General features: G+C 41.5%; 1 protein-coding gene across 1 annotated transcript in view; it reads right to left on the bottom strand.

The window, feature by feature from the left end:
- The window catches only part of csmd3b (CUB and Sushi multiple domains 3b), a gene marked incomplete at both ends in the record, with an annotated part of 347168 nt that extends 327990 nt beyond the window's left edge, over positions 1–19178 (bottom strand). Inside the window, one exon of the mRNA XM_083899904.1 lies at positions 18938–19178. Coding sequence (XP_083756030.1) covers positions 18938–19178 — 241 coding nt within the window. The remainder of the gene's footprint in view (positions 1–18937) is intronic.
- Between the last annotated feature and the right edge of the window lie 2125 nt (positions 19179–21303).

The following is a 21303-nucleotide window of genomic DNA, read 5'->3' as shown; positions in this document are numbered from 1 at the left end:
TCAGTTCCACAACAGTTGTGTTTTGACTGGCTGTTTTTGCTCTGATAAAACTATGTATCAACAGGTTGGCTTGACACATAGACACTAATAGGGCTGCACCATATTAGGAAATCATGCAATGCATGATATTGCGATGATGATATCACTCGTGATGAATTACGAGATAAAACCGTGCAAACGGTTTATACAGGATTTTGCTGTAGCCAAAGCCAGTGGCTCTTATTTTGAAGGCCAGGGTGAAAGAACGTGATGATGGGTAAGAGGAGGAAAGTTGATGTGTTGATATGCATAACTTTCACTCCACTCTGCGATTCTCACAGGAGAGGAGAGAAATGATGGAGGAAACACACATTGGTGTCAAATAAAACAAGCGTTGCTCCAAATGAATGGTGGAGGAAACACTGAGCCTGTTGATATTAATGATTGTGTGAAAGTTCAAGAGCGAGGCGCTCCTCACTGTTCGCTGTGGGAGGGCACCACTGTTTACTGAATGTGGGGAAAACATTCATCGCAGTTCAAGTGGTCGTGATGCATATATCGCACACGTTGACAATAGATTTCCAATAAATCGTGGAGCTCTTGACACAAATTTGCCATGTAGGAAAATGAGAATAATCAATAAAGCTATCTTTGTAGTAATAGGTCTTTGGACTGTGAGAGGACACTGCTGTGTGTGAACACAACCCTTATATATACAGCATGTGGTGACCAAGCAAAATCCACACAGAGACGCACCGGATGGCCTGTGGCCTCAAACCTTTTGTCGTTGTGAGGTGACAGCGTTAAAAACATGGTTACATCCGACATGTCCTGAGAATGAACTGAAACTATCATAAATCATTAATGCCATTCTATGCCTGTAGAGTTTGACCAACTTCCTTTAACTCAACTTCCTTTTGCATTTTTCATGAAATTCAATCTTAAATGTTGCTCAATAGCAACACGGGAGGTGGTGTGTCTTTTTTTACTTTCTTTTTCTTGACTGCTGTCAAACCCTACAGTGAAGTGACAGCTCTTTAAGTAATGCTGTGGGAATATTTGCAGATTTCATCATTGCCCTTATACATTCTCCCTTTTCTCTCTGTCTCTCTGACAGATATAGTAGGCCAGTTAACAGTAATTATGAGTTCTGCCGTTAATTAGCAAGGAGCACCCAGCTGTTTCAGCCCCACAAGACAAAAGACCTACAGCACACACACACACACACACACACACACTACTAAGACTGCATTCTTAGTGTAGACACTTATTAAAAATACCATCACAACTAAATGCCTAAACCTTAACCTAACCCCGGCCTAAACCCAATTTTAACCCAACCCTTAAACCAAGCCCTTAAACTTCAAATAGCCCTCTGAAGTTGTGAGGACCAGTTAAAGGTCAAAATCTCCTCACAAAGCCAGGTTTGAGTCAAAATGTATCCTCACAGCCTAATAAAGACATTCACACACACACATGCACACCTAGGGGAGTCTTGGTAGAATGTCAGGGCTGTTCAGATTGCAATTACAGGGAGATATGACACTTTTCTCACAAAGCCCCGATATACCCCCCCGACTAACACATCCACAGACTGTTATGTACAAACACACAGCACATGCACATCTAAAAGTAACCAATCACACTGCACTGATATCTGGACTAAACGAAGCACCCTGAAGCATCCCTATCCTTAACCAGAATCAGCTAATGTCTAACTCTAAACTTAACCAGTTCCTCATAAATGATGTTCTGCCTCATTGGGACCACATTTCGGTGGCTACTGGTCCTGAAAAGGTCAGCGTTTATGCCAGAAATGGTCCTAAACATGCAAAGTGCACACAGAAACACACACTTTAATGGAGAAATAGTAAAAACATAGTACTCCCTAGTTCCAAATGACTAGTTGTTCATGAATCTAGTTATGTGTATTGATGCAATCTGTGCATTTCCTTTTAAGTTTCATCTTTGGTTTGATATTATAAAATATTAATTAATACGAATTATGTTTTTCTACTTCATGATGTGCATTTGAGCCAATACATCCTTCCATCTATGAGCACGGCCTGTTTGCTTTCACACTCTCACATCTCTCTCTAACACAGTTAATTCTTAATGTAAACATTAACTATTAATTAAGTGTTGTTTCTTGCCTGTTGTGTTGGACGAAAACAATAATAAAAAAAAAAACACAGTTAAGCGTCAGCTAGACAAAAGAAGCAGAATGTACCATCTCAAGACTATTTAACCAACTATCACTTAACCCTTTTTTTGAGCCATGCCCATATGTTCAACATACAGCACTTCTTAAGACCACATCGAAATAGGTTTTCCTCAGGATGCACTTTAGTCCAAGCTGGGTACTTTATGTGTGCTCTATGTAACCTACATGTAACGGAAGTCTATATAGGGCACACTGTTTCATGTGTAGTATGTCTTACCCCAGAGGGCTTTACAAACTGCAGAGCTCTTTGTCTGTGTCCATTTGTTCCCAAATGCATGCTGAGAACCAACATTGACCCAGCACTGCATGGAAGTGCATCAACTGAGAACCATTGTCTCTTTTGTTTTAATTGAACCTTTTCTGTCTGAGAAGAACTGTTTCCAACACCTCCTCAGAGAAAATCTGAACCATCAACCACCATAAAGAGGCACCCACAGGGACACAAATGTCAGTCTGCCTGTCATTTTCCTGTCGGCACATTGCTATCTTGAGGCGGCAGAGAGCTACTGCACAACTGAACATCAAAAACCTGCTCCAACATCAGCGGTGCAGTAGTTTACTGTTATTTCAAGGTGGAATTAGAAAGATAACAATGTAGATTTGCACAGATGGGTGTAAAATATGCATCCACTGTGCTGATAATAAACACAGGGATATGCATGTAGCCGTAACGATTGGATGAAATTACTTATTCAAACTATCATGGGCATACACAGGTATTTAGCTCTTAGTTCTCACACAGCACAAATCTGTGCCGCAGGTGCAGCCATGGTAAATTGGGAATAATACAAAACTCCTCATATGGACATCCTGGGGTGTGCGTTTATAGGTCACATATTCAGGCTTTATGTTATTTTTTAAATCTTCTTATGTGTTGTGGAGACAAAGTTATGATTAATTTTATATTGTTATTACATTCTATGTATTACTTTGCTTTATTACTTATCGATTATGATTCATTTTGATTAGTATAGAGGAGGAGGGCCTAGTATAAGCTATATACGCTTATTCCCTCCTCCTGCACCTGTTTTTATCCATTGTTTATCACATTATGTATTATGCATTTTCTTGTTGCAAATAAACAATCAAACAAACAATTGCATTTTTAGTCGTGATATAAAGTAGCAATAATTGTGCAGAAGTAGTAAAATAGTAAAATAGTATTTCCAAATTTCACAATTTCAAGTATCACTTTGTACTTTTTGCTCAGGTGTGTTTGTATAGTTGGCAAAACATGTTTTTTTTTCATCAGATGTTGTGCTGAAAAAAAATTATATAAGACACAGTAATGGAAAAAAAAGCTGCCAACATGCTCTGAGTTGTAAGGGTTAAACAATGCTTACTACCTATTACTGTCAAAATGCCATTATAATAGCAATGTGTCAAGGTGCAAGCATGTAAGACTTTAAAGAGAATGTGAGATATTACAGGTGGGTCAAAATGACGTCAACCTTCTTTGTGAGATACGATAATAGATATGCCAGGGCACTAACCGAGTTAAGCGTTGCTACTGCATGTCTCCTCATAGCGGCGCTGCTCAAATGAACGTGTGAAACTTGGGCTGAAGTTACCTGGCTGAAGAAGAGGGCGTTTACAGCAGGATAATGGTGGGGAACGCTACTTCCATCCATGTTCAATACATAAACGTAATGCACTTTGTTCTCGATGTTGTGAATAAATAGAGTAATCCTGTACTTTTAACTTTCCACGGACATTTTGTTTTCTTTATGATCGTCTTGCAATATTGATTGTCACAGAATCTTTGTATCGTGATATGATTGGTATCGTGGCACCATGTATCGCATACCGTACCGTATCGTGTGGTACCCTGTGAGATATTACTCATATTGACCACACACTCATACAATGTCAATTGAGAAACAAACTTGTTGCTGTTTTTTTTGTTTCGGAAAGTGGATGTAGAAGTCATACCCTTGCACTTGTTCCATTTACTTAAGACCATGTGCTTAAATCATTAAAATGGTGCCATCCTAAATCAAAGGCTCGAAGCCGCCTGAAAGCAAACAGCTGAATTCATGCTCTTCAAAAAGCCTCCTGAAAGGTCTATGGCGCCATCTGCATCTTGGCATTTCGCAAATAAGTGGAGGTTCACAGACATGATATGGAGGAGAAATCCTCCTACACATCAGGGTTCATATAATCTGAATAAACAAATCCATAATACCGCTTATGGTAATAAGAGTAGTGCCTTAATCGCAATATTGGCTAGAGCTGCATGAAAGCATGGATTAAATTAATCCCTCTGCAATGACAAACAACAGCATGGAACAAATTAATATATTTTGTTTTGACTCCCATTGACGATTTGTAAAGGAAATAAGAGCAATGCCCAAAAATTGAATAGCCATATCATTTTTGATAAAAGGCCTGTGTGTGTGCGTGTGTTTTATGTGTCTGGGTCATGGATGTAGATTATGAGTTGGTGTTGAAAGCCGTCTGCTGTCTCCTGTACATGTGCATATGAGGGTCTGAGTGTGTCTCGTGTTTCTGTGTGTTAAATGTGATCTTGGCAGGCTCCTGAAAGCCTGCTGAGCTGCAGAGAGGAGGTGCGATTATAATTTCAGCATCCCACTGTTTCCACCACTGTTACATTGGTAGTTAGACCCTGCTACACCTATTTCCCCTGGTGTTCTTGCTCATAACTCTTCCCTCCAAGGGCACTGACAGCGACATCGGGGGTCAATTTACTTCCATCTCGACCAAATTAAAGTGGGGGCAACTACAGCAGTCAGCAGGTGCACAGAGAGCACTTTTCATTCACTGCATTTTATTTTCATGAGATTTCATATATAAGCCTCTACAATTTCTCCTGTTCTTCTTTCATCACTCCCATCAGTTTATACCATTATGATTTCTGTCCCTGTGTGACGGGGCTTTTCACGTTTGCCAAAGGTTATACAAGTTATCATGGATGTGCATGGATTTCATTGATACCAGCATTTTCTTAATTTTAAACAGGCATTGTTTTCCCCATCTGTGCCTCGTCAATAGATGAGTTTTGGTTTGTAAGCCATCAAATGAAAGCCCTTACCCTCTTTCATCCACAAGCTACCCAGCATGAAGATGAACATCTCATGTTTGTCAAGTGATTCTCAAAAGGCAGCAATTCAAGCGGAGCTAGTGCTAGTGCTCAACACTCAGCTGACAATTCATCATGGTGCATGACGTTGAAGGGCGGCACATCTGCCACAACACAACATCACCAAAAGCAAGGAAACACTTTCTCTAAGAGACTGATCTACACAGCCGATCGATGCAATCAATTACATCGACTACGAAAATTTGGCGATAATATTGAAACGTCGACGCGTCATGTTATTGTTGTTGTAAATCACACACCGGCCGCTTCATGCTCATCTGTAACTGCAGTGTAAACAAACACACACACACGAGCTATCCAGAACTAGCTACAGGAAGTGCTGGAGGCAGTATTGCTCGCTGTTTGCATCCCGCAAGGAAGCAGAGAAGAAGAACGCACAAATTATGGCGGAAACGGATGAAGAAGTCTCGAAAACTCCGACCGGAAGTTTTCGAAGTTTGGGAACATTTCACTGAAAATAAACCATCGAAACACGTTAAATGCTCATTCCATGGTAGCACTATGGCGATGCACGAACGCCTTAAACACCGACAACCCGGAGCCGCTGTATCATCACGTACCACAGAGAAGTGAGTTCAAAAATAACGTTGGTACCTCGCAGTTTTTAAATCACATGCTCATTTATTAATTAACCATCAGACTATGATGCAAGTACATAATATAATATCCATCTATAAATCGGAAAATGACATACTTAATTTCAGCACCTGTCGATACTCGCGTTTATAATGAATTGTAAACGTCTTTCACTTATCAACTGTGTGATTTGGAGTATATTAATTTTATATTTAAGCTGTAAGAAATCTGTGATCATTTGTTCCAGGTATTTAACTGTGATAAATGTTGTGTTATTAAAGCACACGCGTGAGTCCACTGTATGTAGGTTAACAAAAAGTCCAAAACAGGTGCTAACAGAGATAATCGTGATTAGTCCACTAATCAAAATAATAATCGATAGATTAGTCAACAACGAAAATAATAGTTAGTTGCAGCCCTAGATTAGTTCAGCACTTCCTGCATGACCGGAGCACAGACTCCATCTGACACAGTCGCTGAATTAAAATACGGCAGAAGAGGTTGTGATTTGGCTCACGATCACCAGCTTTTGGCAATGCTGTCGCTAAATACACCAGACTCCTCTGTTAAATATTGAGATTTTAGATATGTTGGAGATTAACTGATGTTTTTGGGACTTTTAAGTCTTTTTCGTCACATTCAGTATCAGCTCAGGTCGCTTGGAGCCTCACCAGATACCAGGTACTATAAAAACCAGTAGAGTCGACCCGTGACGAGCCGAGCTACAACTGCGGAGATGAAAAGTGCCAAAACATGGTTTATAAATATAAACCCCACACTGACAAAGCGTTGCCTCACAATTTATAATCATTTGTTTAAACTTTTAAGGTGCATTGATCAATTAGCATACTTTTTAAGAATGAATTAGATAAATTATTAATTCCATCCATTAGATCCTTGGTTTCATGAGCTGTTATGTGTATTTAAGTGTAATTGAAACCACAAAATAAATGACTACATAACTTTTTGGCTAATGTTCCCAGCCTGATTTAATTGACAGCTAAAGCAGCTTTCAGATCAGAACAAACTGGACAGGCAGACACAGGCTTGTTTTGCTTACATTTGACTCTTGAGAGATCGTGAAAAAAAATGACTCAAAAAACATCATCCCATTGTAATAAAGGTTTGTCAAGCGCTTTATATGTTGTGTATATTGTAGGAGAGGCAAACTGCTCTGCACAGGTTTTAAAATCGAAAGCACAGATGCTTTGTGAAGCCTGGCTTTTTAAAGCTTTTGTGAAGTGCAACAACAATGTTCTTGCAGAAACTGAACCTAATCGGTTCCACGACGTCCAGAGAAATGTGTTCCGTGTGGTTCAATGGATTCTAATTTTGTTGATTTCTGTTGTATAAAGGCGCAATTCTCATCTGGTGGCTCACATCCTTTTGATCTTCCAATCCCTTCTATCCTTTTATCGTTCCGTTTCTTTTGATCCCAGAAACTCGTTTCAGCTCTACCTCAAGCAGGCATTTGGACATTTTCGAGTACTTAGAAAGGGCTTTTTCTTCCTTTGTTTGTTGGAGGCTATACCGTAAATTAACTCTGGGAGATTGAGGAAGCAACATGACAACATGGCTGAGAGTTGCAATGAGAGCATATGGCTCATGGTGCTGGGAGTCCACGTCTTTGAGATTTTTCTCCAGTATAATTCAGTAAATATTACATTAACTGTCTTAGGAATAAGTAATGATATGCTGACATTCCCTGTACTTCTGCCTTCATTCTTTTCTTTCTTTTACTACAATATTTCCTGATTTCAAACTGTTGCTCTCATTACAATTCAGTGCTGTTGAAACTACCATTTTAGAAAAATTGGGTGGAAAAGCACACCATCACAAACAAAATATGGTTATGGTTTTGTATTAGCAGCAAAATGGAGAACAAAAAAGTCTCCCATGCCTTACAAGCCAAATAACCACTTAACCACAGCCTTATTTCTGTGAACCCATATAACATCTAAAGCAACACTGGCACCAAATGAAACGGAGGCAAAGTGTATCACAGGAAACTTGCCAAAGAAGACATCTTTTAACTTAATGCTCATCTTTATCATTTGTGGTATTAACATGAAGCCGTCTGACCAGAAAAGCCACGCAAACAAATCATCACATTGTGTTCAGGGTGATGGAGTTAAGAAATTGACTGAAGAATGCTGACAGAAGCAAACAGAGGTTATGACTGAGAGGGTCATTTTATAGACTTCACCTTGTTAAACTCTGTTGTGAATCCTCAGCAGAACCATATCAACATCAACATCACCAGTAAACATTTAATCATGTTCAATATTTGTAATGAAAACCCCTAAGGTGAATTACACATGTCAATCATGACGCTCAAATTTGTTTACATTTATTCCAGCTTCATTGCGTTTCCATCACAGTCACTGGAATGCCGGGATGGATGGCTAAAATAGGTGAAAAATATCCTCCGGAGGGAAAAAACTACATTTAGCAAGGGAAGCTGACAGAACGGGAGTAAGTGATTTGTGATGTCAGGTTTGGTTGAGGTCGTACGGTCGAGCATCTGCTCTCCATCTGACCTACTGTCGCTTAGAAAGAGCGGTAGGGAGACGGTGAGAAAGGGGAGCGAGGGCGCGGGGAAGGGTCGGACCTTGCGAGAAACAGACGGCCTGTGTCAAAGATCAGAACGTTTACTCTTGTCCACTACAACGCCCTGCTGAGATTTGTATGTGTGTGAGCTGGACAAAGGCTGCATGCCATCACCTCTGTCACGTACAGCGCATACAGGTTAATTTCCCAACACAAGTTTGTGTGCAAAGCCAAACTGTTCTGATATCAAATTAGGACTGGGTGCAATATACAGTTCATATCAATTTTAACTTAAAGCTCACATAGAGTGGTCCTGTTGCACATATATGTTCGTTATGGAGGTCTACTTACATACGTTAATTAGTTTTTATGGTCAAAAACCTCCTAGTTGCTGTAAACGAGCCGATAGAAATCTTTTATCTCTTTTCTGACGCTGTTCCCCAGCCGCGATATTTCAGACTCAACTCTCACACCCAGAAGACAGACTGTGTTGTGATTGGCCAGCCAGTGTCGAGCCTTCCCAACTGTCTTGTGATTGGCCAGTACCCAGAAGTGACATATTCAGCACACCCGCTCTCAGAAGTGCAGCTCCCCCCTCTGGAACGGTGGATGCACTGCTACTCATTATCAAAACATTGTTTTAACAATGTTTAAAATTAGCTTCTTCACAACTCCCCGCCACAGTCCCTTTTATGACTTTGACCCGGAGTCAGACCCAGAGTCCGGATCGGGTTTTCAGAGATCTTGCTGAACCCGAGATCACAATACAACGCAGCGTTCTCAGCAGTGGCTGAACTGTTTGTTTTGAACCTTCAGGGCTTCTTAAAGCGGACCTAGACTGCAAATTCCAGTCTAGGTCCGCTTTAAACTTTGCATTAATGATCAATACTAGTGTTTTATATCGCTGAGCCCAACATACTGTAAAATCATCCCCACTTCCTTTAGCTCACCAGTTGATGTTTAACTCTGTTGCATAATGTTTAGGCTTTGATATATGTTTCGTACACAAAGGCCATTTTGGTGCCATTTTTAGTACTGTGGGTAAATGTATACACAGACAGTAGCTGGGACTGAAGCTGCTCTGGTTTCCATCCCCTGTCTGCCCTGCAGAGGTGTCCTCCTTTTTTAGGTGATGCTCGTGGCCACTGAAGCATGAGAGCTTTTGGAAACAGTAATTTCAGTGTGAGCTGCTTTAAACACTGGTGTAAAAAAAATTGGACTCTCTGTGCTGTCACTTGCTTGGACAGTCTGTTTGGAGTAATTTTAACAGCCACCTTCGAAGGATCTTTACCTTTACATTTTTTTTTATAGATAGCTGCACGCAAACTGAAATTATAAGTGTCTTATGAGGGTTTAGTTTTCCAGTGTCGGGTGACATGAAGATACATTTATAATAAAATACCGAGGAGAGGAGAGGAGGTGACAGCAGTAGCCTACAGCTGTGAACTGAATGCGCCCACAAACAGCCTGACAGTGCCTGCTGGGGAAATGAGTCTTTTCTGGGAATTAAGCAGACAAGCACACTCTCTCACACACACACACACACACACACACACACACACACACGGGCATCCTGTGCACATACACACACACACACACACACACACACGCATAGAGAGAATAACCAACAGAACAAAAAGGCTCCCAGGGCGCAAGACTCAGACAAGAAATGCATCACCTGCAGAGACTACAAGAAGAGGCGAGGCAGCACACGCATGAATAACTGCACCATTACAGTAATGATAACAACCAAATAACTTGCAAAGATTTAGACATGTCATAAAATGTATGTCCGCTTTTAAATCAATGGAGGACACACACACACACACACACACACACACACACACAGACAAGGAATAAATGCAAAATAAGACAGTTAACTAATCTCATGAGAATAACAGCATGAGGTGGTGAAATTATGTATTTAGCTAACAAAGTGTGTATGATGTTTGCTGACAGCAATGTTTCAGTGGGTTTGGGGCACATGGGTATACCTGTCAACACACACCAGGTCTAAAAACACAAGACACAAAAACACCTGCTGTTCCTCACTCTGTCTACCGCTCTCTCTCTATCCCCACTTGTCCTGGAAACCCTTCTTTTTTCCTTCACTAAAATCATACATCTTCTGTTAAATCGTTTGATGATTATCCAGTCTCCCCGTAGGATTCATTAATCCAATTAAAGCAGCGTTCAGTTCACTGAGGATTCACTTTCACTCACAAACTGACCAAACAAATGACTTTCATGCTATGTATCTTGTGTCACACTGTTGTTTGTGTTGCCTTAAAAGAACTGAATGTTCCATAATAAAAAACCCACACATAATAAATAAATGTCCAAATAATGAGTCCCTTTCAACCATTATAAGAATAATTAGTAAACAGAGCAAATGAGCAAAAACAGTAACTAGAGCAGTTATTTAATGGTAAGCTTTGAAAGGCTTAATGCATGAACTGGACATCTTACATAACAGACACGTTTCTCACACCTACACTGGCAAAAATCCTGCCTGACATTTGTTTTTTGTTTTAAAATGGCCAAAGTGTTTTAGCTATTACCAAACACTTTTTATTCACAACATTTTCCTTTGTGCTCCCATATATATTGCATTGGTATATGATGTCCTACAGGTTTTAGATGTTTTAGTAGTATCTACAGATATACATACATATGCGACCTTGACTGTCTTGAAAGGCGCCTTCAAATATAATGCATTATTATTATTATTATTATTATATAAATAATAATTATATTATAGAGATAAACTGGGTGTAAAATAAGTAAAAGGTTATTTCTTAGAATTAACAAAACATGCTATAAGTATTCATTGGGGGATCACACCACTGCTATTATAATTAAACTTAAATATCTTATTCCTGGATATAGATTATAACTGCTGATAATAGTGTGCATTATTACTAACAATATTGTTCACTTGCTAGACACACATTCATTTGCAACTAATGGTTATAGCTGAAGCTTTATGAATGCTTTATATTTTATACATCTGCAAAAGATTGATTATCTTACATTGATTAAATGTGTATGCTATCCATTAAACAAATAAATAAAAGCTTTTTGCATCATTTGGATTCGATGGTCAAAAATTAGGACAATGTTACCGTGGGAGAAAAATCTTACTGCTTTTAGACAAAAAGGCAGAAGGAGTTTTTGTTTGCTTGGCATGAATAGTAACACCCTCACATCCAGGATGAGTAACTTAGAAGCTGACAGCCTATTCGTTAAAATAGGTATAAATCAAAGGCTGGGTGACAGGGATGACATTAAATTTATTGAGCTCAAGTTAATCTTTGGTTGCCATGAGACCAACATGGTTTGGTCCTCGGAGCATTTGGGATGATTTCCCGATGAAAGTGAAATTATCGTTTCTATCCTTGTGTATTCTTCAATCAGAGGCTGAATTATCTTTATTATTCCACTCATGTTCTGTTGCGATCCTGGTCTTGTAGGGATTTCATGTCAGCTACATTATATATTTTCCCCAGAGGGCAGCACACAGTCATTAAAGGCATCAGTATCTTCCTCAAGGACAGTCTGACAGGGACAGACTCAGGCTGTCACCAGGGATCGAACCTTTGCCCGACACTGCTCTTTATGTGTCCATCCATCTATACCCCTATATAGAGAATTTCCTATTTGACGCCAAGCTCAAATATCCCCCACCTCTGTCCATACTGATATTGCATGAGTCTTTACAAACATCACATGCACCCACACACCAACAGGGAGAAGCAGCTGGATATGCGGCTGTCTGTCTTTGTTAATTTCTCATCTGCCTTCCTTGTAACACACCAGAAAAAGTCTGTGTGTGTGTGCGTGTGTGCCTGTCCCCCATCACTGTACAAGTGTGTGTGCTCGTGCACTTGTGTGATTTGCATGTATTTGAATGTGTTTGCCCGCTAGACCCCTCAGGGTAACACATGCTATCTTGGTGTGCCCAACATATTTTTTGTGTACTTAGTTTGCCTGTGTGCGCATGCGCTTGCCTATTCAACATGCTCACGTCATGTCTACTTATAATCATCTTTGGAATAATGAAGAGGGTATGGAGGACTGACAGATGTTTGTGAGCACGAGACATGCAACCCGTCATGCAGAAACCGTGCATGTCCAAAAAGTCACGTTCTGACTAAATGAATCAACCAGGAAGTGTTTTACTTAAAGCTTATACACAAAAACACTTAATGTGACGTTTTTGTGCTATCGCTGCTAATGGAGCAACCATGTATTTATGTACAGTTACAAATGATACACATTGTTACGGAACAACAACACTATCTTGAGTGGGTTCTTGCTGTGTTAATGTCACAGAGTGGAAAATGATTACTTCTTTCACTTTTACAGCACACTGATGTTGTTGCAGAGACTGCTGTATTAAGGTGAAATGTCAAACCTCACAGCAGGGACACACACATCTGAATATCTTAAGAAGTAGAAATGGCACCCTGCATACTAAAAGGCACACCATTTCGGGTGATAATCTGTGTTTAAGAAATGAAATGTGTCACCTGTTGTTGGAGAAGAGAGTAAGATTAACAGAGCTGCACCTTGTGAGTGCCCACCTATTACTACCATCACCTAACAAAGTCACTAAGAATAGAAGCTGGAGGTAGGACAGGCAAGACTAATGGAGGATAGAAAATGAGAGAAGAGAGGCAGTAAGAGGGAAGAGGAGACAGATGCAGTGGTAAAAAAAAGGCGGTGAAGGCACTGAGAGAAGAATGTGTGATTGGGTGATTGGGGGCGGAGGAGGATGGATGGAGAGAAAAAATGTGGAGGATGAAGCAGTGAAAGATCACCAACACAAATAATACGCACAAGCATACGCAAAGATTTTCAAGTCAACGGGGAAAAAAGAGAGAAAATTGTTAAAGAGCACACAAAGAGAAGGGGATTGAGTCAGAATACAAACTGAATGTCAAATGCCCTCAAATGGTAAATATCAAAGGCTTCAGATTCATTAAAATATGAAGCAACAACTTGCTCTCGAGGTTACAGGCAACAATTATCCCAAGAATCACAACATAGTGTTTTCGCCTTTAGGAAGAAAAAAAGCTTTAGGGAGACAGCAATGCTGCCTACATCACTATCGTACACAACATTAATTAATGTGAACTAAAACACGTTCACTATGTTAAAGTAGATATGCAAAGATGGTCGCTGTTGGTGTTGGCTTATTCTTTGAATCCAATAATATCACTGCACACATGAGGAACACAGGGTGATTATATTTAAAGAACAAGAAACCACTTGGTCAATGTTAAAGAAACAGAAATATGAACCCATACCACACAATAACTGCACGCACTGTCTGGTGTCAGTCTCTGTGCGACATGAGTGTCACACTTCTAACTCACACTGTCATCGTATGATGGCAATTAATTAAGGTGTGATTAAAAATTCACTCTGTAGAGGTTGCAAATGGAAGAGAGGATTAAGTGTATGAAAGCTGCAGAGAGGGGAGCTGAGAGATGCAACAGTATAAAACCAGTGAGAAACATGAAATGAAACACAGAAAGGAGAGCAAAGAAGAGATAGTGATCAAAGGAGAGAGGTGAGATGCTGTTAATTTCAATGTCAAGGGATGCATGCGACAGAAATTTTAAATTATATAATCTCGCTAATGCCACCATGCATCCTAAACACCTTCAACTGTTTAATGCTGTCCCTCCATTATTAGTCCCTCCCACCCGCCCCCCCATCTCTCTACCTAGTTACAAAATAATTATTTACATGTTCAAGAGGCTGTCAACAGGATTAAACGTGGGCTATAAGTCTGAGTTGTGCTAATGTTCTTATGCGAGTACCGTCCTCAGTGTGTGTGTGTGTGTGTACACGCTGTGTACTAATAGTGCAAATTTATGGCGATATGTCACAAAGCGAGACCAGAAAGACGCCTTCAAGCTAACCAATTACCCAGTCTATTAATCGTACCAAGAATATCAATCGATAAGTGACAGCACAGAATGATGACCAAAATGTGCAGGTAAATGATTAGCAGTGGCATAATTATGGACAACATTAATCAATGACTTATAATCGACATCAGAGTTGTTGACTACACCAATCAATCTCTGATATCCAGCGATGGGTTATAAAACCCAGTTGGAGGACCATTTCACGGAGTCCGCCAGCCCGTCCAATCCACAACTGATGAGCCGCATTCAATTACTAGATGCTACCAGGGGATGACTGATAAATTTCAATTTAGCTATGTTGCAAGAACAAAGCACTACATTTCCATGCCTCATCAATATAAATTAAATTAGCTATTTTTAGCCTGCCAGGTTAATTGCTTGGTCACATGCTAAAGACTAGCCTCGTGAAGAACCAGTTTAATTCCTCGCCCCGCAGATGACCAGAGATGGATTACCTGACTGTCTAATTGATAATTAGAGCTAGATGATTGAGCAGAGTTAGCCCTTTGATTGACTGCTGATGAAATCATACCATCACTTACAGCGGTGCTATATCGTTCACACAATTATAGCAGTACAGATATTTATGGGATTAACAAAAATGCCATATGACAACGTGAACGTTAACGCCGACTGTTGACGTGGCGTCTTGATGACAACACAGCTTGGTTGAAAAGCCAAATCAGCAAACAGGACACTGGACTTGCTGGTCTACTGCTGCCACGTGTGGCTAGTTTGTGTTTTGCTCGCGTACATCTGAACAAAGGAATTCAAACACCGAAGTCACAAAGTAACACAAATTCACTTACAGATGGATGCAGCAGGGGACAGACAGACTCTGGTGTAGGGGGAAGAGGATGCAAACTTCAGTTTCCGAAAAAAAGAAGCAATCTTAATATACTTTTACCAAAGGGCATCCGAAATATCCATGGCCAACTGACACAGGATAAGAAATCTCTGTAAAACTACCGAAAGTAGATGGGGGTAAATTGATTTATGCACCTCCGTCACCTCCTATCATGTGCATATGAAGTAGCTTCCTATGTTGCGTACTAAGCTGCTTCACAAGCACATACACATCAACATAGCAACAAGAAAAGCTAAAACGCCAAACTGGACCAGGTAGGAAACGCTGTGTTTAATTACAATTTGGGGAGAACATTGGTTTCAGTTCGAGACTGGGGTGCAGACCGTGGCGCAGACAAGTGCTTTCAACCTTTTTTGGTGTTCATCGTATGCCGAAAACACCTGAGGTTTAACACAGAGTCGTCCGATCACACCTGCACCTGCATACTTGAGAATCCGTGGAAAAAATACTAACATAGAGTGGATATAACGTAATATTTATGCATATATTTACCGCTGGTCTATTCACATTGGATTAGTATTACCTGAGGTAAAAGCCGCTATAATCTTTACTGACACCATCTGGTTATGATTACTGCACATAGCACATTCGTAAAGGACTAAAATCACTGAGAAGCTCTGGTAATAATTACTTTACCCCTCCTCTCCATGTATAACTAATCCCGTCCAAATAGAGCTTAACAGTGAAATAAATTAACAAACATACAGAACCGATGAGGCAGAAAAACAGGCAAGGATTACCTGCGATTATTCAGGGTAACAATGGGCTAAATTAACTTTGCTACGAGGTAAGCTATGCTAGGATTTACACTCAAGGAACCCCAAACACTTCCACAAACTCACAACCTACAAAAAGCTTGCTGCCGCTGCCCCCTTGTGGTAATAGACGTACGACTTATTGGGTAGTCATCAGCTATTATTATTATTTTCTTGAGTAATCATTAGTAATCAATTAGTTGATTGGTTTCCAAAACCTCCAAATGATTTTCTCAAATGTCTTGTTGTTTAATGATTTCTTTGTTTGAAACCAGAAAATATTCACATTTAAGAAGCTGAAAAGTCATAAAACTAACTATGATCTATAATTTTAAGTTTATTTTACCCACACCCACTGTTAAAAGAAATCTGTGATAAGGTTATACATCGTAAAGGTGCAGGGCGTGAGGCTGGATATGAGCTCTCACTTCCATTCTAACGTGACTGGATATAATCAAGAATAAATTTAGTGCCTGGGTGATGGTGAGAAATGTCTCTGGGGTTTTTTCTTGTGTGCATGTACACAGATCTAATTTAGTGTGTTTGGTGAGTAAATTAAGCCTCTGGAGTCACAGGACACATCTGACAGATGAGAGAAGGAGAGGGGGGTTAAGGGTAGAGATGAGACGAGTTCCTCTCAGTCGGAAACTTCATTTGGGCTAAGCGTTCTTCCTACAGTTGTTCAAACATGTACAAATAAAAAGAGACATGCCCAACACACAATAAAACCTGGAGTGCTGAGACCTTTTATTATCCCTACTTTGGAAAAGGCACTGCGACTTCCAAGTCAAATGTGTTAAGTAAGTTGAGGAATTAATGTTTTTGTCTACAGGCTTCAGCAGCGTGTCAATCTATTAATGCCTATTTCATTACTTTAACTTCCAGATTGGTTTTTAGAATAAGATTGCAGCTCTATACAATGATTGGTTACCTGCCAATGGCCACTTGAGTAGACTAATTTACCATTCACAGCCAAAAGTGTTGGCTGGTGGCTGCTTTTAATTTTCCAGTCTTTCTCTCAAGGCCTTGGTTTCGCAAAATGTCAGCATGGGACCCTTAATTACACATTTATTTGCCTTTCACTTCAGCCTCTGCTCTTATTTGTTGATTTTTAAGGCTTGATTGACTATTTAATCTAATCTCCACTGGAATTTAACACATTTCTCAACCAGCCTTAAAGAGGCCCGAATTCCTCCCATGAAGAGTTCAAAAGTATTTAATAAGAAAAGCACTGATATCACTCACTTTTAAAGTGAAACTCAAACTTTCAGAATAGGCTCAAACAAGAGTGAAAGTCCAACCCTGCGGTCTGTGATGTCCCAAAAGCCAAGTGTCTAGACGTTTCCCCACTGTCGATTTGTTTAATCACAGTAGAAATCCATAGCGCTTCTGCCCCGTCAGCCTACACGCGATCTCCTTACAGCGAGGATCATGCCGACTGTACAGTGACGATGACAAATGGTTCTCACTAGCTCGCACCGAAGATGGATTCTTTGGGTTTCTGATGCTGTCTTGTACGATTTTCAATCTCAGTCTCATCCTCTCTGCTTCTCTGCTGACCAAATCTCATCCCCCACAATGCCCTCCCATCAATCTGACTGGACTGTTCCACAAACTCACAGACTCACGACATATGGAGTCTGAAACTTAGTCTCTAAACTTACTCCATCTCTTTCTATTGTGATAGTTGTCCTTCCTTTTGTCACTCGTCGTTCTCCTCCTCGTGAGCCCGTTCTACCCTCCTCTCTTCCCTCCTGATACATCGCCTCCCTCCCCGGCACCACCATCCCTCCTCCGTCTTCTTCTTTTCAAGATGGGATGTTGAAAGATCATTTCCATACCACCTGACGCAGCAATGGGTGTGTTTGCATGAGTGTGTACAGTATATTATCTCCGTCTCTGGTTTTAATACAGCGTTCCAGAAAAGAATCAGAGAGAAACCCCCCGACAAAAAAAAAATGGAAAGCAGAGGATGACCGAGATACAGACAGACAGACAAAGAAAGCGGGAAATAGAGAGTGTGCTATACTGTGAATATTTTAACATTTTATTTCGCCCAAGAAAGGGAAAAGAGAATGTGGGGGCTGGGAGATGAGGAAGGGAGGTGGGGGGGGGGATTTTGAGGGGTGCAGGGACAGAAAGTGTGTGTTAGAGAGAGATGGAGGTGGAGAGGGGGGGGGGGGGGGGCACCACCATTATATAACATATTTGGAGTGAAATAAAGCAGAAAAATGATTAAATGGACATGGGAGTTGGATTTTTGGGGAATAAAATGCTGCGTAAGCATGAGTCTTATAACTATAAACAACTCACGTTCACACACACACACTCTCACACACACACACACTCTCACTTTGGAATAAGCAGCTCACGTTCGCTGCCACAGCCCGAGAGGTACCGCAAGAATATTTATTGGCTACCAGCTCAATGGCTGTATTGAAGAGAAGGATGGGAGAGGGGGAGAGAGAGAGAGAGAGAGAGAGAGCAAACTGAAGCAAGCAGAAAAAGAGGGAAAGAGGCTGTTGCCGGTTCGATCCCTCTCTCTCTCTCTCCTTCCATCCTCCCTTTGGACCAGTTTCTATTCCTCCGCAACACACCATATATCCACGCACGCCCCTGCGCGCGGACATACACGCACGTACACGCACACGCGCACACACACACACACACACACACACACACACACACACACACACACACACACACACACACACACACACACACACACACACACACACACACACACACCTCTCTCTAACTCACACACACACACACACACTGAAGGAGAGAGCACCTTATTTCTAATGACTGCAGCATAAGCAAGACACTCACACAAGACGTGATGGTGTGTGTGTGTGTGTGTGTTTGGGGGGGGGGGGGGGGGGGGGTGTTTGCGTGTGCGCGCGTGTCGCATCCCCTTACCTTGCGCGCGCGCGGACAGCGACCAGAGAACCAGACTCCACAGCAAACAGCGCATCGCCGTCATTCCCCGGTCCGTCATCCTCTCGTCCATCCCTCTCATCCCTCTCTTCGTCGTCCCCCTCTTCATCCTCCTCTTCTGCGACGAGGGGTGCGCGAGACAGCCGCTGCTGGCAAAATGATCAGCATCAGTACATCTTCCGCGAGCCGAGCGCGAGCCCTCTAAGCTCTCACCGGGCCGCATGCTGCTTCACATCCAGAAAACGGGGGGGAGAGAGAGAGAAAGTGGAAGAGAGAGAGAGAGAGTGAGGGAGAGAGAGGAGAGAGACAGAGAAAGAGAGAGAGAGAGGGGGTGACACGCGTGCGTTTTATTCCTCCCTCTAACACAGACTAGATAAATCCTTCATATCCATAAAATGAATCCAGAGAAAAACAGGAGACACGCAGGGAGAAGAGGAGACGGAGAGAGACGGAGGACAGGCGCACAGGTTGTCGCTCTGTCTTTAAATCCACTCTCCGCTGGGTTTTAACGACGCTTGCAGTCAATATCTCTCTATTCCGTCCCGTTCCCGTGCAAAAGAGTGATTGAGAAGGAGGCAGAGCATCAAATCCACACTTCCTGTGTCCCGCATCCCCTCATCATTCTGATATATCCCTCTTTCTCTGTAGCCTATAGTTTTCCCCCTCTTTTTTTTATATGCGTCTCCTCCCGTGCCGTTTTACGCACTATGTCTCCACTTCGCGCGCATCTCTTAAGAGAATCTCCCTCTGTTCTGCTCTCTTACTGTTCTCGTGCTCTTAAAGAAAAGACGGAAAATTGTGGGGGGGGAAAAATGAACGTCTTTGCGGTTTGACGACCATCCAAACCAAGTCTCTGGACTTGCGCGTCTGTCCAAAAAAATCGTCCTCCTCTTCTCTTTTCTTCTCCTGCTTTTCCTTCACTCACGAACAACGTCGATGTTAAAATTGTTGCGTCTTTACCTCTCCAAACAGAAGACGAATGAATCACTCTTCCGCCGTCCTCTCATTCATTTGGCTTCCGCTCACAGACGCATCATCACCTGTCACTCCTTTTTTTTAATTTCCCTTACCAAACAAAAACCAGATCTTGCTGGTGACGACGAGACAGTCCTCCCGTGCAGTTCTCTGTACTGGTCCAATGAGGAAAAGATGATATGAAAATCCTTCCAGTTGTCAGAAACCTTGGGAGTCATGCATCATCCCTCCTGTGCTTGGTGCACTCAGCTCCTCTCTCCTGTGTAGCGGCTGGTGCTTGTCTTCTTCTTCTCCTCCCTGCCTGAGAGTGCTCCTCCGTATTAACTCCTGCTTCTATTCACGTGCTTTTGGTCGGAAATAATAGCCCAACATGGGATGGGTGTGTGAACCGTAGGTAGTTTTGGCCAGTGGCAAAATGCACTGAAGAATGGAATGCACAATTAAAAAAAAAAAACACAAATAAGGAACAATTTGACTTGGAATATACATTCAAACTGAAAGTCAAGTCCGACTGGGAGTTTACTGTCCATGTGGTCAGCCTGGTCTAATAATTAGTCACATGGACCAACCAATCAGGCTTAGCAGTCATTGTTCATGGCTCCACTTGTCTTCTGAAATGAAATCAATACTCAGAAGAGTTTGCATTTATCATTCCGCGACACTTAAGCAAAGTGACACTGTTGTGTTCTTCACAGCATGTCATTGATTTTGATTTAGTCGAGACATGTCGCACATCACCTGTATCCCTAAAGGAAACACATTCATTTGTAATCAGTATGTTATTATATATGTTTACCCTTAAATCATGGTTGCCCCCTTAAGTCACGCACTAATCTTACAGCAGACAAACTGTGCTGTGTCTCATCATAAAAACAAAAAAACTACAAAGAGAGGTGACATAAGGAATGATCTGATCTGATATAGTACTCCTGCAGCCGCCCTCACCCCGCTCTCTGATTGGCTGGCATGCCTGCGGGTCGTAGCAGACTCCGATCAAATTTCCAGCATGTGGAGGCATCGGCGAGTCATTGGCAAGTCATCCGTGAGTCTCCACGGGCCATGTCTTTGCATATTTCACACTTGGCAACTGCCAATCACGAGACAATTAGTGGCAATTAGCCACAACTGGCAAAACTCATCAGCAAGAGGATTATTGGGCTGAAAGTTGCGTAGTGTGAACTAGATTTAATTGACTCATCTGGCAACTCAGTCTCTCAGCTCTTGGGTTGCACACATCCCCCTCTTCAACAGAATTTGGAATAATTTGAGGAAACAACATGATCCACACTGAGTCAATACACAGCATAAGTGAAGGGAGGCAGTGAGTTAGTCTCCTGGCTTTAAACTGATTCACATAGGCTATTGTGTGCTGT

Source organism: Microchirus variegatus, assembly GCF_963457635.1.
Source record: "Microchirus variegatus genome assembly, chromosome: 13".
Classification (NCBI taxonomy): Eukaryota; Metazoa; Chordata; class Actinopteri; order Pleuronectiformes; family Soleidae; genus Microchirus; species Microchirus variegatus.
The sequence above is the reverse complement of the archived record's forward strand: the minus strand, read 5'-3'. Positions and strand labels throughout refer to the sequence as shown.